This window comes from Molothrus aeneus, chromosome 2, assembly GCF_037042795.1.
Source record: "Molothrus aeneus isolate 106 chromosome 2, BPBGC_Maene_1.0, whole genome shotgun sequence".
In the NCBI taxonomy this organism is placed as follows: Eukaryota; Metazoa; Chordata; class Aves; order Passeriformes; family Icteridae; genus Molothrus; species Molothrus aeneus.
The window spans coordinates 31,068,534-31,093,483 of NC_089647.1; the positions used below are offsets into that span (position 1 = coordinate 31,068,534).

Below are 24,950 nucleotides of genomic sequence, written 5' to 3' on the forward strand. Positions count from 1 at the left end.
CAGATTAACTCTTTAAAACTTCATTCTTCATGGTCTCTTTATCTATTAATTGGAATAGAGAAAAAAATGCCTGTTTCAATGAACTGTACCAACTTTGTGGTGGAGAACTCTTGCGTGCTACTTGAAAGACTGTCGCCATTGTTAATCTATACTATGAAATTGATACTAAAAAATTCAGTCATTACCATTAACTGATACAGGGTCTTAAATCTAATAATTGTTTGTGAATAACCTTGAATTGATCCATACTCCCGCAGAGTAAATAGGAGCTTTTCCACTGACTTCAATTCACTGTGCAATAATTTATAAGAATATGGCTTCCCTGCAACCAGAGACATGGATTCACACACCATGCTAGTTTTATTTTAAATCCAACTTCTCAACCTGCTAAAGTAAGTAAAGTCATGGAAGGTGGGTAAATACCTGGTCTTCTGCTACTCTGTGGCTACCCACACTACTTCCCCACTGCGCTTGGAGGACAAGTTTATCTAGGAATATCTGCCATATGTAGTTCTCCACAACCCTGCAGCAAAGACTGATGATTTGCATTTGCTTAAGGCAAATTTTAAATGCCTAAATATTTTTGTGATCGTAGACCTCCATAACAAAGTGCATCAGTAAATCCCTGGGAAGCAGCATTTCATCCCTGCCACAGTGAAGACAAAAGGGCATAAAGTCATAAAGCCAAATGGCATATCCTCAGAAAACCAGGTTAGCAGCAGAAGCGATGATAGGAGCTATAATAGGACCAAAGTACAAGATTTCATGAGATATGGTTGTGCAAGCTCAGCCTCAGTCTCTGGCCAGGCATGCTCTCTCAGTCTTTTCAAAATATGATGTAAGATATCATAACTTATGTCTTTACTGAGCCCCAGCTTCCAGTTTCTAAGTCTTATTGTTAAATGTGCAGCCCATGATTTTATGTCTCCACTGGCAATTTAGGACTACCACATACAAAGTACTATCTCTATTACTGGTTTTCTCCAGTGTATTTTTAAGGGTCTGAAGTACTGCCTGGGTGTCAACTGTGCATAAACTGCATGAGTCATTATGAATGAGTGATGGAGAAAGGATCCTTATCTGCATGCAGGTCAATCTACAACCACTGTCAACTGCCCAGAAAAAGTCAGTACACTTAAGACACAGAGAACATAATTTCTATTGCTGCTAAGTATATTCAACTTTGCAATGATTTGAATGAATACTGTGCATGTAAAGATGTCAACTACCAAAGACAGAACAGTGTGAAAATTGCTGATGTAAATTTGAGGAGAGTGAAAGACAACACCAGATGACTTAATTCCTTTAATAATGATTTTGCATCCAAGCCTAATACTGTTTTGATGGGCCTGGGATTATACTGATGCATCAGTGAAATCCCCCTGGTAAACGGTGCATTCCCCCAGTGCAGAAGACATGACTCACCTATTCATTTCACTGCAGTCAGCAAACATGTCTTAAGGTATGTGGTGTGCTGCCTCTTGATTCACTAGAAATAGTTGGCCCAGTTTAAATAGGTCAAGAGTGAGACTATATCACACAGTAAGTTCTGTTTCACACTGCAGCACAGGCTATTTCCTTCTTCTCACTACACTCAGACAATAAGAGGTTAAGAGACCTGCCCCATGATGGCTTTATTAGTTGCCAGATAGGGCTTATAAGAGGTGAAGGGAGATAGCCACCCAAAAGCCTGGGATACAGAGAATCTGTGATAGCAGACTGGAGGAATGGAGATAGGATAAGTGGTTCCTTAATTCCCTTTCTTTTACCAAGCATTGCCTTGGACTTTTCAGCTGAACTGGGTTATAAGGGCCTTTTTTAAATTTGCTTGTGCAACAGTACTAAGATGCAAAAGGGAAGTGATTTAATTATCCCATGGAGAAAACAAAATACCACTTTTATTGCTCAGTACAAGTTATCGCTTGGAATTATTTCTGTACCTTTCTCTAAGATACGCTTTCTAGTATTTAAGAATCAGCCAAAAAAACAGTGTGTATTGAGGGAAAACTGATCTACAAACTGTCCCTTGCATAAAAGGGTGGAATATGTTTGAGAAGCATTTTCCCTGAGTGACAATTCTGAGGTAGTACGGCAGCAGCCCTGTCTCAGCATGTCTTGGCAGTGGGCAGACACAGAAAGTAAAAAAAACCCAAACCATATAACTACTTCTTCCTACAATGCAGTTCCGAATGGGAATCTCTCACAAGAGACTGAACTGGCACAGCTTGTCTATGAAGGCTAAGTGGAATGAAAAAAGATAATATAAACAGGAAATAGAAATCTCTCTAATATTATTGTTTTGTGAAAAGTGAGGGTTTTACCCAGTAGTGTGTGTTCTCTAAGATTACCACTAAAGGCAGGTAAAATCTACCTACTTAGCTGAAAGACACAGTCTAAGGTTCAAAGAGTCCCTAGTTTTACTTTCTACATATGACAACCCACAGACTTCAGCTACTGCTTCCATACTGCCTGATAACCTAAATGAATACAGCATACAACACTGTAGACAGGTGCTATTCTTAAATTCAAAATGGTAAGAGCTGGAAAATCCACTGTGCCTGTTCATATTCTGGGTTTTCAGATAATTATGCTGTTTCCAGGGCATGCCTCTCCATGTGGTTTATGAAAGGGGCCATCCTTGGCACAAATCCAAATGGGCACAGTTCTATACATTTCATTGGGACTGAACACAGACCTAACTGCTTTGCTGAGCTGAGGGTGATTTCTGCAAGTACTTAGCTCTTCCCCTTAGTAATCCTTCTGTCCTGTTTGGTCCTGTTTTAAAGGACAATAAAAATCTGTCCCTTTTAGACCCTTCTACAGAACCTCCACCCCAGTGGGCTGGGCAGTGTGTTATTACATGCAATAGCATGCCTGCTCACTCTATTTTAATGATGCAAGAAAGGACCACATATCCTGTGAGTAAATTTGTCTTTCAAATCAAGTCATCAATTCAGTGGAAAGGTCTGGGCTAGAAATGGAAGTTTACAAATCATCTTAGCTGTGATTTTAGCTGTGAGGCACAATAACCTGAATGTTACAAGCAGCTCAGTGAGGAAAAAGGTCTTGGAATGATGCTCAAGTTTGTCTCAAATAACTTCATGCTGCCAGAGAAAGTTTGCACTAGATGGATTTATAAAAGCAGTATAAGGAAAGCTTATAAATCATCTGTACATGACTCTGCAGGTTAACAAAGGGAAAGTGAATTCTGTTTGCACATTGAAATAAACATTTTTCTAAATCCATCCCTGCAATCCCCAAACCTCTGTACAAACACAGAATAATGACTCAATTATGATCTATGCTACAAACTACAAATACATGACTACCTTTTCCCTTATGGTGGTTTTAAAAATAAACTCACACAGTATGGAATTGAAGATAGAATTAAGGAATTCTATCTTCAATTCCATACTGTGTGAGTTTATTTTCTCTTTATTTTCATTTTAATTCCTATGGAATTCCTTTCCCCATATTAATTGAAGATTAATATGGGGAAAGGAAAAGCCTGGCACCAAATTTATCTTCCCTTCAATGTATGATAGTTTCCCTACGTACATCTGCAAAAGTTTTGATCCACCTAGCTTCAGCCCTAGGCAAGTAGAGCAGGCCTCCTCTTCTGATTATTCCTCAGTCCAGTCGATTTTACTTTATGACAAGCTTCTAAACCCAGCCTAAATGATGGTTGTCAAAAGGGTTTTCTTATGTTCTTAGCACCAGTTTATTCAGTTTGTCTCATCCTTGGAAATGACTCTCTTAAAATACTTGCAAACAGTTAACCCGATTTTCTTTACTCCTGATAGCAATTCCTCAGTGAAAACGTTGTTTACATAATTTTTCTACTATATCCACTCCCCTAATAGCTTTTCATTTTGGGCTGCTTTGCTGAAAATTCCTGCCTATACTGAGCTGCCCTGGATTTCTGGCCTAGTTCCACTCCAGTTGTGTAAGGTATAGAAACTGTTATTGCTGAGGTCTTTTTTTTTGTGAGCACACAGTACAGGACAAAAGCCAAAGGACTGATGCTCTGTAAGTTCTAACTATTTAAAGTATTCCACTATTTCTCAGTGTGGTCTTATTTAAGAGCTAATTGCATGTGGAAGAAAAGGGTCTTGAACAATTTTTCTTTAGCCTTCAATTCTCACACCTGATGCAGATTTTGAGCAAGATGACAATTCAGAGGAGGAATGAAGGTCGCTGTTCCAAACCTCTACACAAAACTGCCCATAAAAATCTGTCTTCTTGGTAGCTGCTTGTACTAATAAATACTTTCACTCAGTATACTTATTTTTTAGCTGGTAGAAGAGAGTCTTTTAATATGAACCTCATGAGGCACTCATCCTCCTCTAGCCTAGAAAAGCACAAGCTTTGAATTCAGAAGGGAAAGGAGATCTGACAGATTACCAAATCGTCCTTCTTGTTTACAGCCACTAAAGATTATTTAGTCATCTCCTAAAAATCAAAACAGACAGTTTAGTGGTCCTGGGGTTCATCAAGAACTATCACTGGAACAAGAAGTTATATGTAGACCATCAATTACATTAACAGCCATATAATGAACAATAGCAAGCCTAGGTGGCTTTAATGGAGTTATTTATGATATTACTCTATGCTCAGCAATGGTAGCAGAATTATTTATGTAGTTGAGCTATGGAATTTATCCTTCCAGTCACGCCCTACATTGGGCATGACTGGAAGGAGAAATTCCAGTGCTTCACAGGAATACGTCTGTAGCACCTTTTTGCAGAGTGTTTCACAAAGTTTAACGAAAGACCAACAGTAAGCCAGTGCTGACGTTACCGATTGAGCAGTCGTGGCCAGTCCAGTTGGGATCGCAGCTGCAGAGTCCAGTATCCGGGAGGAAGGTCCCATGACCAGAGCACTGATCCAGACAAGTGGCTCTTGGGGTCTCACAATTTGTTCCTCCCCAGCCAACCGAACAGTGACATTCTCCTCGGACGCACACGCCTCGTCCCGAGCAGGTAGGATCCATGCAGTCCACTACATGGGAGAAGGAAGAGGAAGCAGACAGAGAAAGCAAATGGGACTTCAGGAAAAAAGCTATCAGACTGCTGTCTACACAAACATATTTACACAGTATCTCAAGGTTTCAACCAAAAAGCCCTGCTGTGAACAAAACAGATGCTTCATGCAAGAAGTGAGTGGCCCTAAAAGGCAGTGAGACCTAAAACACCTACATGAAAAGCAGAGAAAAATCTAGTGATGAAATCCATTCTTTTATGCAGGTCTACACTAATAAGGGATCTTTCTGGTAAGAACAGGCTAATATAAATTAAGAATAGAATAAGAATAATATTCTATTGTACACATAGTGTGTCTTCATTTATTCTATTAAAATAACCTAAATTACTATTACTAATGAATTTGAAGCTGAGCCCTAGTTTTCTGAGAGAGAATTTTGCATAAAGATTCAGCAGAGGCTGACATTCTTATTCAGCAAAATACATGCTTAAATTGAAGAATGTGCTTAAATCTATAAAGGTTTCATGGAGACTTAAAGAAATTTCACACTGAAATATATCCATAGACAGTTTTTCTTGAATAAGGATTAAAATAAAATCATGCCTTTTTTATAATGGTGTTCTTCTGATTTTATTTTTGATCAATTTTTTTAAAATGTTTGAGGTTTACTTCCCCCCATAAAAGAGGAACTTTCCTAAAAAGATCAGAGACCATTTAGTTAGGGGTATAGCAATGTACACCAAAAGACCAAATGTCCTCCCTCCCTGATTCTTGAGTTATGTGTTTTGTAGGCAACTGTCAGCTGCTCTGCCCACAGGGGAATTTCATCCAGCAATCGAAAAATATGAAATGCACCAGACACCCTCCCAGAAAAACCCAGTGGAGGAGTCGATCGTCTATTTATAAATAAAAGCTGATAGGACAGCCTAGAAAAATTCTTCCCGTCTTTTGAAACGGTGTGTGGCAGTTCCCTGGGGATTGGTGACAAGTGTCAGTCTGGCTAAGCAGCACAGGAAAACTGTCCAGCTTCTGGCTCTGATACAGCAGAGCAGAACATGGCTACCACACACACGACAGGTTTGTGGTTCAGTTTTTACCCCTGGAAAAGCTAATAAGAATTCCACTGACCTGTTTAAGATCCAGAAACCTTAAAAGGAAACACAACAGCTGCTCTGATAATTCCCTGGATTCTCAAACTCTTCTCAGTCTGACATGTAATGGCTCAGTTATTACTATCCCAAGGCATGAGAGAGAATTTTCTTTTTTGTTTGATTCCTGGAGCTCTGCTCATAGCTGGAACAATCCTCAAAAATTTTAAGAGGCTGGAAAGGATGAGTCCATAAATCTCCTTCACTGTTAGTGAGCTGGGAGCGAGGGTGCCAATTTTAGCATGAGACCCTTGAATCCCTGGCCCTGTTCTTTCTCAGCAGTAATAAGTATGAAAAGGACTAAGGGATGGAGTAGCAGCCTCCTCAGTTCTCAGCAGATGGTTTGAACATAGAGAACAAAGATCACAGGCTAACTGACAAGAGGCTACCTTCAGGCAATTAATCATCCCCTCTGAAGGTCAGTTGGGAAAAAGGTGAGTTTTGCAGGGGCCTCCATCACAGGAGGCAGACAATCTGCTATCTCAGCTCTAACACAGACGATTATAGGAGGAGAATGTGCATGTCAGAACCCCCCATTTATCATAATCCCAAGGCCATTTTTCATGTTGAAATGAGCCCTTTCAGAAAATGTCACACACAACGGCTACTTTAATCTCAGCCTCACTGGATCTATCTCTTTAGGCTTTCTGCACCATTGGAAGGGCCCTGGGATAGGATTACAGGCTTCTGCTTTCTTCTTAATCAATTGCTTAGTGGATATGGAGTACAATGGTATATTTTTAGGGAGTTCTGCTTGACAAATTTAGCTGCTCAGCTCTGGGGGAAGCAGAGATGAGGAGCTGGGCACGAGGGCAGAGCTGACAAGATCTAGTATACCTGGAAAAGAAAAAAAAATCATATGCCCGTGTTGTTGGTTGGAAAATGTCCCAAATGGCCAAATTCTTGGTTGGAAAATGCCCTGTTTATAGTTAAGCCTTGTGCAGAATCTTTGCCAGGGAGATAAATCATGTAGCAAGCAAGGTTAGTGCCTCTTCTACACTTTTCCCCAATATGCTTCATGCTTCATTGGTCACACAAGTTATTAGGCTTATTCGGTGCCCAAAGAGTAACTTCTCATATTTCACTTCTTAAATTTGCTCCCCTCCCTGCAATGTCTCGCTGGCTTAGGCCATGCCTTATAAAATATGGGCCAATAAACTAAGGAAAGAGAAAAGAAAATCTCGCGTAGGATTGTTGGCTGATGTTTTATAAACATTGCTGAACTTCTATGGGGGAAAAAGAAAAGACAGGAGAAACCCTGGAATGAAAACCCATTACAAACATGGACCAAGCAATGAAGCTACGAGAACTGAGAAATAATAAAAAGTAATCAATACCAGATGGCCCTTCTTAGAAGAGAAATTAAAGAGTAAAAGCAATTTAAAAAATAGTATAAATCAACTTTTTTACTAAATCTAAATATGTATATATATGTTCTCAAGATTTCCCACATGGCATATTTCTGAGCTGCTTCCCCCCCTCACAACGTAGTACAAATTATGCCTCGAGTATCAAAAACATGCATGCTTGGAAAAATACTAAAGAGCCCATAAGAAAAAACCATGTTCTCTTTGTTCTTCCTCCTTTTTCAAGTTTTGACCTAGTGGGACTGACACTGTCCCCTGCTACAGTGATAACATAAAATAACTGAGCAGCGCCTGGCTTTTCTGCTTTAAACGTGACCAGGGAAATAAAGGTTCCTGTTAGAAAAAGGGCAAATCTCACTCTGATTTACACACATTAAACACTTCTGGCTGGAGGCAAAATTAGGATCTTTTCATTTCTGTTTATCCAGTAAAGATATGATCTAGTAAATAGGAGGTCTACAGAGATGCTTTAAAGATACTTGAGTAGTCACAATCTTTGGGTTTTGTACGCCCCACAGCTTCACTGAATTGTGCTTTAAGCCAAAATGTGGCTTTCACAAGAGATGGCTTATTGTTACAAGAGCTGATACTGTCTTCATCTCTAACATTTACTGACACTGAAGCCATGCTACATCAGAGATGTCCCACTCCAATACATTATACACATCAAAAGAATTGCTAGATTAGATGCCATTTGAATGTCTGAATCCAATTCAGCCTATTTTCATTGCCTATAAAATAAAGCCATTTTAGATAAATCTTTATCCTGCATACATGAAGACCACCATAAATTAATTCAAGCTGTTGTCATTCTTGAATGTATCAAATGATGTCTTTAATCTATCAAGCAGGGAAGAGGCCTTATATATGTACTTGTAGAAGTGCAATTTAAGAATAATTATTTATCAGGTCACCAGCATAGAACTCTGAGAATAGTTTTCAAAAGTTTTGAACATTATTCTTTAAATAATGCACTTTTGGATATATAATTATACTCTCTGAATGATTTATACACTTGCAAAACTGTCCACTTTTTCATTAGCAGTAAGAAGCAGTCACAGACTCAGGAAGATAAAGGTTTATGTTGGCAGGTGAGTTCCTACACAAAAAAGATTAAAGATAAGTACTAAAAGCAGCCATAAATCTAAATGTAAATGAGAAATTTTTGGGGGGCTAATGTGAGAAAAAAGCTATGGAAGAGCCATTAAAATAATATCTGACTTTGAAGCAGAATTTAATTCAAGTCCTAAGCATTTCTAAGCTTTTAAAGCTGACAAGGACCAGGGACTTTTTCTCATACGCCACCATTTTGTGTATGTAAGCAACTGAAATTGCTTGGTATAGTGCAGCAGAGAAGAAAGCGCTGTAAAAGTAATTATACGTTTAGATGTGTAAATGGAAATGATGCTTTAATAAGAACATTTGAACATATGATTAGATGTTCTGGTCTTTCAACTAGATTCTTCTATCTGAAGCATTTGATGGCTTTTCATCCAATTATTGAACAAGTATGATAGCTAACAAGGAGTTATGACAACATATCATTTTTATGTTGTATCCATCTATTGTATCTGTAAGGTGCCTATTATTGTTCTGTTTAAGTGCCAGTCTGATGCTGAATAGCCTCCATCCATATAATTACAGAACAACAATCAAAGCAAAAGGCTAATTGAATGCATCCTGCAAATACCTTCTTCACAGCTCTCGCCCTTGTATCCCGGGTTGCAGATACAGGTGCCCATGATGCATGTGCCATGGTTATTGCAGGAGACATCAATGCACTGGTTGGTTGGGACATCACACTCTGCTCCCTTCCAGCCACTGTGGCACAAGCATCTTCCTTTCATGTACTGCCCGTTTCCACTGCACAGCACTGGGCAGGACGCTATGGACAGACAACAAAAATCACATTAAAACAAATGGAAAATCATTTCAAAAAGAAGCACAAGAGTCGAGCATGTAATTTACATTCTTCATACACAATCTTCACCGGGGTATGCTGCTGTTTGTTTTGCCAAAACCCAATCTTTTATATGGATGATACCCAGCTGTTAACTCTATTCTCCTGCGAGTGTTTAAAACAAACAATGCTCTTAAGTTAGACTATCTTTTTGCTTTGTGTCACTGATACTTTTTTCACTAACTGAACTCATAGTTTTCTCGTATTCTGATTTCACAATGTACTGATGTCTTCTTTCTGGAGCATCACTGACTTTAGATTGCTTATCACTATCCCTGACCTGCTGCCGGACTTTCCTTGACACTGCCTCTGCTGTGGACCTCAGTGGCACACAAATCACTCCCCTGTTTTTTTCTGAGTCAACTCTCAGCTTTATGGGTTTCAGTTGCTTTGCTCAGAGCCCAGAATACCACATTGAGACTACTTCCCTGATTTAGCTCATGTCATACCATCAGCTATCAAACTTCTTCCCTGAAAGGGTTGTCAAGCACTGGAGCAGGCTACACAGGGAAGTGACAAAGTCACCATCCCTGATGGAATTTAAAAGATGTGTTTTTGTGGCAGATTCGGATTTGGCTTAGTGGTGGACTTGGCAGTGCTGGCTTAATAGCTGAACTTGATGAAAAGAGTTTTAGAGGTCTTTTCCAACCTTATTAATTCTATCGTTCTAACTGAATGCCCAGTCCCCATTTTTGGTTATCATCTCTGCTGGACTCCATTCATCACCAGCCACAAGGCAAAATTGGCCTCTACTGTTTCCAAGCGCCCTGTAATAAAAGCTATGTAAATCTATCCTCTGAAATTTGTATAATTTATAAAGGACTTATAAAGTATTTTTAATTGTCCTTGTTTCCAGAGAAGTCAGGTGACTCTCAAGGCCACCCAGATACAGGATTTCTTCCCTGTGATAAAGGGAAGAAGAAGAAAATGACAAGCTCAAGCTGTGGCATGATGGATCCCAGGATTAAGCATTTTCAGAGCTAAATTTGGAAAATGCCAGGCAGTTAGATGGGATGAAATGAAGGATACAGAACAAGTACCCCAAGGAAGCATCAAGAACCCCCAAGAGGGCATCAAGAACCAGACCTCAGCCTCCAGGACCACAGCTTTTTGTAATCACTGCTCTGCAAGTTTTCTCCAGCTGCTTTCAGATGATGCCTTCTCCTTATGGCATTCTCCACACCAGCCACATTATGCTCCTTTTGTCCCCTCTTCTGATTTTGCCAAGGAAGATTCTGATTTCAGTCCCTCAGAAACAACAGCTTTTTCCTGTTCACTCTGCCTTGAAACTTCTTGCTTAAGTCCTATTCTCTTTCATTTTATTTTGCTGAAACTCTGCTGCAAGGACATATATTCAACACAGACTGCTCTTGTTCACTGTTGCACATCAGCCTTAGGTGAGAGCAGCTGGCCTTCTCATCTGCCTCTCAGAAAGGCAATTTATGAACAATTTTATACAGGACAAATGTGAAATGAATATTCCATTCTGCTGCTTAATCCAACTGGATTAGGCATGTGATGAATCCTCTTTTGCTTTGTTCCTGACTTTGATTATGTGTGGGAAGGGGTATTACATGGTTAAGGAAAGCTTTCCTCTCCTTTTCTTCCATATTTTCAGACAGTAATCTCACAAAGTGCATCATGAGTTGTTTCCACATGTCCTTATAGTCAAGTCAGTTTGAGTGTTCCAGAACTACAGCAGCCTCAATAAAATACAAAGCACTGCCAACTCTGACTGTTAAACCAGTTCGATATGCAGTGAACTGTATTTGCCTGACCAAGATAAAAGAAGTTTAGGAAAGAAAGGAATTTGGCAATTGTTATTACTAAGGAGCATTCTGTTCACTTTGAAGGAAACACGATGCCGTAGTGCATTGCAAGTGCATAATTTGCAAGATAGTATCTACCTATACAACATGAGACTTAAATTGTGTAAGATACACTGTATTGTGTGCATGGCTCACAGCACACTCACTCTGTAATTTCACTTTTCAGCTAAGTAAGTGATGGAATTTTCTGCCCCTCCCATCTCAAATTTCAATGCTCAGTAATGGACATTGTTCTTTCAAGGCACTGGCAGGGAAAAGAACTGCAGTTCTTTTCAACAAGAAGAAAGAATAACTGCCTTTAACCAGGGAGAGGTTGCTGAGAAAGACTTACATGTTTCCTGACAAGACAGCTGATTACTCAGTAAAGGATCAGATAAATTACTGGCCATCTGCAGTGAGATTGACACTCCACAGAGCCTTCTGTGGAGAAGTCCTTCAGCATCACCTGGAAAGCACTGCTACAAATGTCAAGGCAATGGAGAGAACAAGACCTCCTCTGTAGCATGCAATAATGAATAAAGACAAAAGAGGTTTCTGAATTTTTCTCCTGTTATTTATGCAACTCTTTTCCATATATAAAGATATATAATTATTATTTGATCATTCAGATTCCAACAATGTCTATGATGGCAAAATTACAGAAATTCTCTAGTGTGGTAATGATAGCAGCAATCCAAATGCATACTCTTGTTTCTTGCAAGTTGAACATCAGTGAGTAAGATCATTTGTTTGTTTGTTTACTTTAAACAGAACTTGAAAGGGCAACCTCCCATGTCCAAGAAAACCTTCAAAAAGCCTATGGAATACACCTCTGGTGACTTGCTCTCATTTATTTTTTAAAAATAATTAGTTAATAATACATTAGTAATAAACCATTACTAAAAAGTGAAAGGCTTTCTGCTCCAGAGTTTCCCATTCATTTGGATGGTAAATTACAAGGCTGAACTGAAATAAAGGAACACCCAGGAAATCCATGGAATGCTCAGTGTGAGCAGGAACCCGCTTGTTTAAGGATTACTGCTCCATACAAGGATTGTGAAGGGCTGCAGATGGATACTGTAACTGCCTTACACTTGCTGCCTTTTGAGGGATTTATAGGTCAAAAGAAGAGTCTTGGGTGCCCCTGAAAATCAACAGTAAGACAATCCTGGAATCCTTGGATCTCATGCTCATGGCAGTATGATCTATTTAACACACTCAGTGAATGGACATGCATATACAAACATAAATTTGGCATTCCAGGTATTTTCCTGTCTTCCTAAAGGCAGAGTGCAACATCTGAACCCAGACGATTCTGAGTGAAAAGACAGAGTTTAACAAAAGGTGTTCATAGCAGCTAGAGCATGTGCTCTGGTGAAATGGGAGACTCACATCGCTCCCTTGAAAAGCCTGAGAAAGTTCAGGGCAGCCGGGGAGGGGAGGTGAGCTGCTCTGCAAGTGGATTCAGAACAAGAATTTAAGTACTCTGACTCACAGTGAAGAAAGTTCTTCTTCTCCACAGACTCTACAGGGAGCCTTGGGGGAAATAAGCCCTGAACTTCTGCCCCTACTGAAAGTTAGGAGGTGTGAGCTGGAATATGCTATGGGACATGGAAAAAACTCCTTTTGTCTCCAGCTCTAGGGATTTGAAAAGGAGCTTGGAAATGCAAACCAAGTGTAAGGAAATGCAAACCAAGTGTAACCTGAGTCAGCAAGAAGTTTGACATAACAGCTCTCAGGGACACAGCTTGCCACATCCATCTTACTGGGCTGTGAACTCTGAAACCCCGCCGGGTTCAGCCCGGCCCCACTGCCTTGGCAGGGAGCTCCCGCCTGCCCTAGGGGTGCTCGGCTCCTTATCTCTGTCTCCTGCCTCACTGCTGGGATGTGACCCAGCTCAGCTGGAGGGGGAGAGGGCTGGGGTTGGACAGAGTTTAGCTCTCTCTTGGGAAGGCGCCAGCCTGCTTTCTAAAGCAGTGATGAGGTGGGGTAAAGACCTGACCTGCAGCCTTACCACAGCTCCTTGGGTGGGCACTAACGTTTTATGCTACCTCCCTCTCCAGATTTATAAATCTGTACTTAGTTTGTTGGACTGTTTGAGCCAAAAAAGGCCTTGAAAAGGTTGATGCACAGTATCCTGTCATTTCCCACATGCAAGGTTTTCATATCTTGGTTTGAAATGTGTTCTTACTAAAAGTATTTCAGTTTGTTTTTTAAATGTTTAAATAACCTAAAAAATTCAGGCCAAAGAAAACTCTTCCAAAGCCATTTATTAAAAATACTTATCACTTGAGCAGAAAAATTTATTATACTGTTTACTGGGGTAAGTCTCCTTCCCAGTCCTCCCAGTGTTTTCACTTTTGGCCAGAGTAACCAGTTGTTCCTGCCATTATCCCACTCCTAGCCTTATGCTAATGCTGCCCTATTCCCCACAGCCAGGCTCAGGCAGACTTGCCAGGTACTTTTTGTACAATCAGTATCTTAAAAGAAAGTATCATTATACTGTCATGCCACACCATGATAAAAGTGCTCTGCTAAACAAACCATAATGCCACATTTATAAGTCCTGTTTTCTAAAGTCAATTCCAGAGAGAAAACTTCCAACATGACATTTGCCTGTCCACAAGCAGCCCAAGGGGTTGTGCTGTTGCTAAGGGCACAGCAGGCACAATTAGGAAAGAATCAAAGCATCATTAAGGTTGGAACTGCCCTCTGAGATTGAGTCCAGCCCTGCCAGCCCACCTCTAAACCATGTGCCTAAATGCCACACCTACACTTCCAGAGATGGTGATTCCACCACTCCCCTGAGCAGCCTGAATACTTTGCTGAAGAAATTTTTCCCAATAGCCAATCTAAACCTCCCCTGGCACAACTGGAGGATGTTTCTTCTTGTCCTATCACTTACTTAGGAGAAGAGACCAATCCCCACCTGACTACACCTTCCCTTCAGGTAGTTCTAGAGACCAGTAAGATGCCCCCTGATCCTTCTTTTCTCCAGGGTAAACACCCATGAGTAATTGCTATGTCCCTCAGCTGCTGATAGAAATTTTAGCAAATTTGTGGCAAACAAAATTCACAGATCAACTTCTTTCCACTCTACTGCAGCATCCCCACACTGGATGAAGAGTACTTTGCAGAAGGCACTGTCATGAATATAATTTCCAAGACAAAAAAGTTAACTGAATGGGAGAGGGTAACAGTTAACCAAGCATAAATTCTTACCTCTGCCACAGTCAGGGCCCAGAAAGCCAAGGAAGCAATGGCAAGTCCCAGACACGCAGTCTCCATTCCCATAGCAATTACTGGGACAGTTATCCACTGATTCTGGAAAACAAAAGAGAATTCAGACACTTCTTTAGGCAAGAAAACACCTCTGAGTTTAGGAGAGCTCTGGATGGGCAGGACAGTTGAAACTTCAAAGCAATTGCTGCACTTGGGTGAAAGCATTAGTGTGAGCTGCACTAAACCCTGCTCATCCATTTACATCAATGGATGGTTCAACTGCAAATTCTGTGATTAAATATGAGCTGCTCAGCACTTACCAGGTTGGGCATTCTCTCAGTACCTGGAAACTTCCAAATTTCTTTTTTCCTGTATATTTTTATGACCATTTCTCGTCTTTGAATTTATTGCAGGGATACAATACACACCATTCTCACAGCAGAACATACACTGTTGGTCCAGTTTTGTTGACTTGATTAAGTGACCTTGAGACATTTATTTGTGCCAAAAAGAGCTGAGTGATGATAGATATGTTCCCTTATGAACTTACTGAACAGAGACCCTTGGTTCATCCTATCTGCTTGTTGACGAAATACCTTTAACCAAATTTCTTCTTATTTGCTCTGCAATATTATATTGAATATAATACATTATACTTTATATAATTTGTATCTTTAACAGCTCAAAGTGCTGGGGCTAATATTCTATTTGGTGGAACAGGATTGGGTCTATTTCACATTTTCTTCTATTTCTAGTTATCATCTTAAATTACCTGATTTTGGCAAAAACACCAGCTATTCATTTTTCAGGGGAAGTTAACAGGTAAGCAAAATGTTATCTAGCACTTCTCTTTCAAAGAGAGTTCAGAATATTGGGACTAAAACATATCTTTCATAAAAAAACAACACAAGCTTGTAAACACATCAAAAAGAGAATGAAAATAATCCTTTTTTCTTACACTAAACTGAGTGAAAACTGAGTAAATGTGAGTGGGGCTTTGAAAGACATTGTAATAAATACCATGGTTCATTCTACAGTGCTATTTCACATCTTCTCTGAGGGAGATGCCTATCAGATGAAAACTGGATTTGGTTACAGAGCAGAGGCACTGGTGGTACACATGGAGTGGGGTGAAAATCTCAGCCCTGTGAATAATGATTGCATTTGCACAGATACACTTCATGCAACCTTGTGGGAGCAAAGTTATTTGTAAACTCCCAATCAGTGCAAGTGAAGAGAACCAGCGACAGCAGAGATGTGCAGATTAGTTTCCAATCACAAATGAAAGGAAGCCAGTTTCTGGATGGGTGTTTGCCAAAGAGCAGAGGTTTCTGAAGGACATTTTAAAGGCTGTAATTTTAAATAAAGGCTGACATTTTAAATTCAGTAATTCACAAAGGACAACAGCAAATTTAAATAATAAAACCAGTTTAAAGCATTTATGGTTCAAGTCTTGGTTTCAGACATCTCATAAGCAGACCGCTCCATGCAGCAAGAAAGGTACAAGGAAGTGCTGTCAGTTTTCTAACACTCAGTAGTTAAGCAGGTATTCACTTGATGGTGTGTGGAAATACAGTCACAACATGCAGTCAACCCTTTAGGCTTGAACTGCCATCTTTGCTCCAGTTAAAGAGCAGCCATGCTTCCTAGAATAAAGAAGTAACAACTAAGGTCTTGTGCATTTATAGTGATATTTGGGAATATCATCTCTCACTTCATATCAGGTATAAACACAAATCTATCCTGTAAATGAAAATTAATATTAGCCCACGTGTATACAATCTTCAGAACTCTGACATGGGTTAATGACAGAGTTTTGTTTTTCTGAAAACAAAAATTAATTCACTTTATGACTTTTTTTCTCTATGCTTTTTTTACAATACTTGTATTTTTCTGTTCTTCAAGAAATATACCCAACGATTTAGGAAAAGGAAGTTATTTATGTACATACTTACAAGCATGAAGAACATAGAGTGTGAGTTCTGTGAAACAAGATAATGAGATGGGCAAGGAGATTTAACCACTCCTGCTGCTGAAAAGGTCAGTCCTTTTCCTCTAATCTTCTCATCTTAAGAACAACTCTAAGCTCCCTCTTCTTGTGCTGCTTCTGGCACTTGTCAGACCCTCCAATGAGGTGGTTAAGCTCAAAGGTGGCAAAAAAAAAGAATGCAGCAGAAAAAAAAATGGAGTATTTTTTTTTTCCTGCTGCCTGAAAACTGGGAAGAGAAAGGCTGTGCTATTCAGCATCAGTGCAATTGTCCCATGACACCTCACCACCCCACTGCCACACTGCGTCAGGGGCTGCAAGGTGGAGCAACCCTGCAAAGATGTAAAGATGTAACATGTGATCTTTGAAGTCAAGTGGAATACCTCAGGGCATGATGCAGGACAGACTCCCAGCATTAACAACACCTTCAGAATATTAAAAACTATTTTAAAGAGTTTTTTCCCAAGTTTTTGCTTTAATGGACTAAACTGAATCTTGAAAAAGAGTAAATATCCATATAGCTTTCTTGGTATATTTTTGTAATATAATATTTAAATAAAATAGTAAAAAGACCCACAGAAACATCTAGAAAGTATGTAAAAAGTAGCATACATCAAGTATAGCAACTGCTCCAAAGTGTGACAATGCACTACATCAGCTAAATGGTAATCTTTCTTACTGGAAACAACATTTTGCAGTTACAGTGGGTTCAGCTGGTGTGTCTGTGATGCCTAGGACAAGACAGGTCAGACTCTGCACACCAATTCGATGTCCACTACAGATTAAACTGAATTACATTGTCCACTACAATGACTATGTATAAAGGGATTTAGAAGTTCAGAGTAATCACAGAAATGGAGCAGACCTGTGCTAAGGTAACCAACCTTTCAAGAATTTCTGGGTGAATCCATTAAGAACCTTTACTCTGGTGGTGCATCCTTTCCTCCTCTGACTGGTTTAGCAGAGACACTTACAACTGGTCAAATCCCTGCTGACAGTGACTGACACTAACACATTAAAAAAAAATATTCACATCTATTTTCTGGTTCATATGCAGATCTGGCATTCCTCATTGTAAAGCTGCAGTGATATGCACACATATCACTTCATCTGTCACTACCTCCTCAATCTTTGGTTTCCCAGATACTTCTTTTCAAATGTGGCCAAACTGCCATAGAGTGGCTAAAGGAATTCAAAAGGAATTAAAAAACAGGTGGATGAAACCCATGTTACCTTCCTCACTGAAGCACCTCAGTAGCTCTTACCTGTGGCCTGAATACCCTCTGCTATTAATAATAGAGTAGGCCCTTAAAAATCCTTTAATCCCATTTCACTGCTTTCTCTGATGTCCCTTGTTTTTCTAATATTGCCAAAAGTAACATTTTTAATGTATTCTCATTTTACACTACCTCTATTTGCCCTGGAATAACCTGCCTGATAGAGATGAGATGAAGTGAAAAGAAACTCTACTCCCCCTGTGACTTGTGCCACTTGCTGTTTTTTAGCAGTTAAGGATGCAAACTTTCCTGGTGATTCAGGGCAATTAAGGTCTTCACACACTCCCAAAAGTTCTTCACCACTGAGAATCAATTCTGAAAAGTGATGAAGGTTCATGCAGTGTATCTTTGTCTCAAAGCTACTCCCAAACAACTCCAAAGTATTTCCATAAAGGAAGTGTTAAATGAACACACTTTTTTTCCTGAGAAGCTCCACAGCTAATGAGCACAAAACAAGGCAGAGACTAAGGCTTGTGAGGAGCAAGTCTGCAAGCTGGGTCTGCAACACTGAACTTGCTCCTATTTATATTCTTAGGCAGAATCACAACCTGGAATTTCTTTTTACTTTGATATTGCAGGCATTAGCAAGTTATACTCACTCAAGGCTTCTCATAAAAACCTCTGTATTTTCATCCTAGGACTGAATTTTGTTTCAATGGTTACAGACTGCCAGTTGGGCACCTCAGAAAATTTTCTGGCCCTTCTGCCATGTGTAAGTGCACATGCATTCATGCACAGTGCTCTAGCACCTACATTTCAAGCTAAACAGGAGGAGGAGGATGACTTGGCATCAGAAATTAGGGAGTTGTGGTGGGAAAACCCTGGAAAGAATAAAGAATCAGGCAGACATTTTCCGAAGCTAGGGCTTAGCCAAATTATTATCATATGGGATAGAAGGACACAACTTTAACATTCAGGGAGTCCCTAAGTCAGTGGCACAAAGCAGCTGTCTTCCTTTTGAGTGTGTTCACAGTCAGCATTGCTAGAGAGATGACACACTATCAGTCAATAAGCAAAAACAGGCCACTGCAGTTATGGCTGGCTTCTAGTCTCCATTACACAGCTTATTCTGTAAGCTGTTCGCATAATTAGAGGAGTATTTTCCAATATATACAAAATTCCATATGGTGTTTTATGAATAGTACCATGGGAACTCCTTTAGAGAATTATGACAATGTTTTTGTTTTCTTTAATTGTTAAAGTTCACTGTGAGACCATGAACAATTCTATTTTAGAAAGAGATACATATGTTCTCTGTTTCCAGTCTGATTCCCACAGTTTTCTCTTGGCTTCCAAATCCCTGAAGAGATGTGACTGACACCAGCCGGTAAGGGCAGAGATTAATAACTTGAGGGCCAGTCAATGGATGATGCATGATGCCTTCATCAGGTTTTGCTGTTGAATGAAAAGAGAACACTGAAAACACAGTTTCCATGCCACCTTTCAACCACCAGCAGGAGTGAAACTTCTGAAAGCAAACAACTCACACCAGGGGCACATGGGCAAAACTTGGGGTGTGGGGTTTCTAAGAGGGAATGCAGAAGCTTGCCTATGGAATTAAGTGTTCTGCCAGCTTCACAGTCTAATTAGCGACTGAAAAAGCAAGTCATTTAATGGAGTCACAGAATCACTGATGGTTTTGATTGGAAAGGACCTTAAAGACCACCCAGTTCCAATCCCCCTCCCATGAGCAGAGCCACCTTCCACTAGACCAAGTTGCTCTACAGCCCATCCAAACTGGCCTTGAACACCTCCAGGGATATGTCAACCACATATCAGTTTCTCTGGGCAGCCTGTGCCAATGCCTCATCACACAGTGAGGAATTTCTTCCTAATATTTAACCTAAACCTGCCTACTTGTCAGTTTAAAGCCATTCCTCCTTGTCCTATCACTCCGTGCCCTTGTAAAAAGCCCCTCTCCAGCTCTTTTGTAACCCTTTGGTAGAGCTCTAAGGTCTCCTTGGCACCGTCTTTTCTCCAGGCTGAGCAGCCCCAACTCCCTAAGCCTGTCTCCACAGAAGAGGTGCTCAAGCCCTCTGGGCATCTTCTCAGTTCTCCATTATAAATATCCTCATACTTCTCTGACAGAAAGTCTAAATGACATAATGAGACACTTGGTCTTCAGAGCCACACACCTCATTTTGGAGAATGGTATGTCAATGCCCTGTCTGACAGGTACTAGAGCAGGTACTCCCTACTGTAGGACAGCCTACCCCAGACAGGAAAAGGAGGATGTACAAAACACTTTCTGGATTCATAAAAATAAGAAAGGGAAAACATTCATTAAGTGCAAAAGCCTAGACGTCTTCAAGAGCAAAACTCTTCTGAAGCACTCTTTAAGGTCCTTTCTGCTCATGAGCTTTAAATATCAAAGCAAAGAAAGAAACAAAAAAAATTTCTCCAAGTATCCTCAGCAGCTATAATTCAACATATTGCAAAAAATAACATTGATCTGCTATTTTTGCCATTTCTTTCAGGGATGTTTTTCAGTACAAGTAAACTCACAGCTGGCAGATTTTGAGGGAAACTTGGCTGAAACCTTTGTCCCATTGCTAGTTTTCCCACTGTAATCACCCCTTCCTCTGAGAGAGGCCATAAACTGGCACGATCCAGCCCCCATCCACAGTAAGACTTCACACTACACTATCTTTTGTTTAAGGGTATTATCAAGTTCAATATGAAATCACTAACTGTTACCATTCCCATTTTTTAGAGTTGTTAATCTGAGGCATGGACACAAATACGACACAGCATTTGCTTCACATTATAAATTGACTCATGTGACAGCGACAAAGCTCCCAGGCTAATGGTCTGCTCAGGGGACCACTTTGCTGTGGACAAAAAGCCCCATGAAAGCCAATTCTACTGTGGTGAACTCTATAAAGATCTGTCAGCCTGGCTCACAACTACCGACATGAATTACCTTTATCCAGATGCAACACAATAAACATATTAAGAAGCTAGACAAATTTCTAGACTCTTGATGGACTTCTTTTTTATATACTCACCATGTTTGCTGGTCAGCAGTACAGCTACTTTAACAGTATTTCTGCCTTATTTATTTACTATGCAATATCCAACTTAATAGCTTGTTTCCCTATCTTTGGGCCAGAGGCCAAGGCAGATGTTTGCCTGACACCAAATCCTATTAGAGGCTGCAGTAATACAATTGTGTGTTAAAGATAAATATTTTATAGCCTGCACTTGCCACCAAGCATCATCATTCCCTAGGCATTTAGAGGCAACTATCTATTGGCAAAGAAAAAATAGTTATCTAGCTGGCAACTGAAGGCAGTAGCTTTTTGGGTGTTAATAAGCACCACGACTGCTTTCTAAGAACTGATTAAATGCCATTCAGTGCTGTGTGGCTGTATGAATTCAAATGTAACTGTTTCATTTGATAATCTCAAAAGGATGCTTTGGAGATGGCAGGGTTTGGCATCAGAAACATGTAGGAACAGCACTAGAGCAGGACAATTAGACCTTAATGAATCAATGCTAATCTCAGTTCAGGAATCAAGGTTCAAGGAATACAAAAAACTTGTACCAGTGAGAATATTCCATATTAGAAATGAGATGCAAAGAAAAGAGCAGAGTTTTTTAAAGTATCCTGTCTGGTCCCTTCAACTAGTAGTCTACTCTGCCACTACATGAGAAATGGCCTCAAAATCTTTTGTTCAGTTCTGGTGAGAAGATATATGTAGCTGCTCAGCCTAAAATAAATTGCCACAGCTACTCATCTACCAGCCCAGGAAGATATTGCATACATACTAATTGGTACAATAAAAGGTTTTTACCCTTTCCTAATAAATGGTGACTATCTCTATACAAAGATGCATTAATTCAAAAACAGCAAGTAAACTAAAAAAGGAGGTAAATAAAATAATTAGAATAGAATTGTTTACTGTATCAAACAAATACATGTATTTATTGTCACACAGAAATATATTGTTCCTAGCTGTCCACTGATCTATTTTCTGCCTAGTTGTGTTCCCTTGGCTAACAAAAATGTTTTGCTGGGAGGGAGGGAGGGAGGGAGGCACAGGGAGCAAGGCAGCAAGCAGGGAGACTCCATGGTTTATACTTGACCTTGAAATCCTCTGTCAGCCACAACAGTACAAAAGGGCCATGAGGAGTGCCCAGCATTCCTCTCACTGTACACTGAATTATATTGCTTGGGAGAGTGAAGGCACACCACATTATTTCACCTTACTCTTTGCTGCTGCACTAGAGCAACCTTAGAAAGCCACATACTATTTTTCCTAGATCTGCTTGTCTGCTTGTCCAGGATAAAACTGATACCTAGAAGTTCATTGCAATAACATCTCTCTTTAACAAAAATGCTCCTTGTCACTGCCCTGACTATGTTAGCAATAATTTTAATAGTAAGTCAAGCAGTGTAAGATGAACGCCAAAGAGGATTCTGAAGCTCTGTGAACACATTTAATTTACTTCCCAGTTGCAGAGCTTGCAGTCTTGTTTATTTTTCAAAGAAATGATGCTACTCAATTGAATTTCACTGCAGGAGAGGCTGGATTCTCAGCCTAGAGAACTGTCACTGCCCTTCTAATTGTGATAACAATGTTAAGGCAGATGTGGAGGTGAGAGAGGATAAAACAGGTTTCAGATGACTTCAAGCATCAATTTGACACTATGAGCCAAAAAAAAAAAAAAAAAGAAAACAAATGTAAGTGGAAAGAAAATGCCCTGGAAACAAAGGAAATGTGGAAATGCTGGGTCTGGTATTCTCTTGCTCCTCCTCTTCCTTCCCTAGATGAAGCTTTAAAGGACTGATTCCTTCTTACAGTACATCATCACCTGCTGAGATTTCAATTTTTCTGCTTCATTTTTATTTTGTACAGCTTTTATACTTCTAGCTCAAGTATTCCACACCTGGCAGCCTGAGATGTGAAAGTCTTGACATCATCATGGAAACTCAGTCATTATTTTTGAGTGCTCTTTCACAGTTTCCTCTTCTGTAGGGTACCTAGCATGATGCTGATACTACTAATGCTGGTTGATGTTGTGCCAGATTTTTATTTTATTTTCTTTTTCCTACGGCTGGGAGGTCTGTTTTAATTAAGGACCCATGCATATAACCCTGTTTTGCTCTCACATCCCAGTGGAACTCTAATCTTCACATGCAGGTATAAGGATGCTAAATTAGGAAAAGGGCGACAAGCAGGCAGTCTTTTAAACAGCTCTTTAAATCACTCCTGAACCTGGAAAGGGAGAGAGGACATATCCACAATATTGACTTGAATGTTATTCTCCCTCCTCTTTTTTCTGCAAGAATGTTTTAAAAAAGCAATTTGCAAGTGCAGATACACCCCCATCTCCATGAGGGTACTGACAAGAGACACCTGCCCCTGCCAGAAGTGACTCTGCAGGCTGGGACATTTTACAAGGTGATGGTGAAGCACAGAAGGTTTGGTGCTCAGGGGCAGTCAGGTCACTTATTGAAATCAAGAGCTGCTGATTTTGCCAAATTTCACAGTACATCATGTGAGCACATTTTCCCTTGAGCTGTCTATACTTAGTTTTTTAGGCCTGGTTTGAGATGTATATCCAGGTACTCAAATGGCTCTCACCACAATCATATCAGTCTTTCTCACACTATTTCAAGCACCTTTGACTCCAGTCCCAGCTGGAAATACTAAAAAGTCAGATTTTTTCTGTCCTATTTTGAACTTCTGTTCTATAGAAAGAGGGACCAAGTGGGAATAGCTGGGGAGTAAATAAAGAAGAGAACAAGCCTGATTATTTCAGAAACCTTTGCCACATTTGGTCTGAATTTGGGTTGCCCTTTGAGAGAGAGCTTTATCTTTATCTCCCTGATTCATTCCTTTCTCTTACTGCTTCCTTATTAAGAAGAAATCTTTCCAGGGCAGAATGCCTTATAATCTGAAGCTCTCAGATGGCTGAAAGCATAAAGTGTAATGGGATTTCAAAAGCACTTGGGCATTGGTCAATGTATATGACCATTTAACTTGATGGTAAAATCTCCCTTGACTTCACCAACTTTCAGGAAATCCTGATAATGTATTTCTGTTGTCCATAGGGCCAAACAGGGAACACTGTTTTCTTACAATGTGAGCAATGCTAAAAGCACAAAAGGGTCTTGAAATACAGTTCTTAAGGAATCATACACTGACCATCTGAAAACACCCTCTGTTCCAAAGCACTTGAAATGTGATCACAGGTTGGAAGTTAGCTGGGAAAAAAAATTCAGTGAATGATTTTAAACAAAGAGTAGCTGTTGGACTGAAGCCTTCTTAATTTTCCTTCTACAATGCAGCTTCCAAGCACAATAAGACTTTAATCCGTACTTGTAACGTAACTGTGACATGGCTGTGGAGATCTAGAAAGACACACTGTGAACAGTTATTTTCTTCTTAGATTCCTTTTTTTGCAGTTGGAATATTTTTAAACCTGAATTTCACTCCAGTAGATGAAACTCTCATATCCCATATTTCCCCAGGGGATTGCATAGAATTTTTTTTTGTTCCTTCCCACTCTCATAAATTGTTACAAACTAATACAGGAAACAACAATTATTCAGCCTTCAGGGTTCAACTTCTGGAGCTGTACTAGCAAGAGGGAAGTTACTTCACGTTCAGTACATTACATTTTCTGCTGTCATAGCTCAGGGCAAGGCTAAATCTGGCCTTGAGTTTCATTTTAAATGATGTTTTAAGTTGGTGTAGTACAGGAGGAAAAAACCCAAACCATTCTTGCATACACACAAAGAGAACTACAAATGTAATCTCTTTTGGTCAAACAAATGCCACGAAACCTTGGCAATGTTGTAATTTTGGGTGCATAGAAAATAAATTTCATTTTACTCCAAGTCTTTGGTTAATATATCCAGCCTGATAACTAAGGATGCACTGGCTGGAATGACTGATATGTGAGGTTCAGTTATGTAAGTGCCTGGTGCCAGGGACATGCTCCCAAGCAGGATGCCTGACCTGCAGCCACTGCTACACAAGAGCCTGACTCCCCTCCAGGTTCTTTTTTCAGCCTTGCCCCCCTGTAGGGATGCCCCCAGTTCTCTGGGGCATCTCAGGCAGCTGCATTGAACTCTTCTCTTCTGGTGGTCTTCTGTCAGAGCCAGACAAAAAGCAGTACTTATGGCTCTGTTCCTGCCCCTTGCAGACTTGCTGCACATATGTGGTCAAATCTTGCTCCTTCTCAG

At 40.0% G+C, this 24,950-nt stretch overlaps 1 protein-coding gene across 5 annotated transcripts in view; it reads right to left on the reverse strand.

The window, feature by feature from the left end:
• TENM4 (teneurin transmembrane protein 4) overlaps positions 1-24,950 on the reverse strand; it is a 741,938-nt gene that overhangs the window by 139,559 nt on the left and 577,429 nt on the right. For all 5 annotated transcript variants that reach the window (XM_066572311.1, XM_066572312.1, XM_066572314.1 and 2 more), the window contains 3 exons: positions 14,489-14,590; positions 9,189-9,383; positions 4,801-5,001 (listed from right to left, as the gene is read on the reverse strand). In XM_066572311.1, coding sequence (XP_066428408.1) covers positions 4,801-5,001; positions 9,189-9,383; positions 14,489-14,590 — 498 coding nt within the window. The remainder of the gene's footprint in view (positions 1-4,800; positions 5,002-9,188; positions 9,384-14,488; positions 14,591-24,950) is intronic.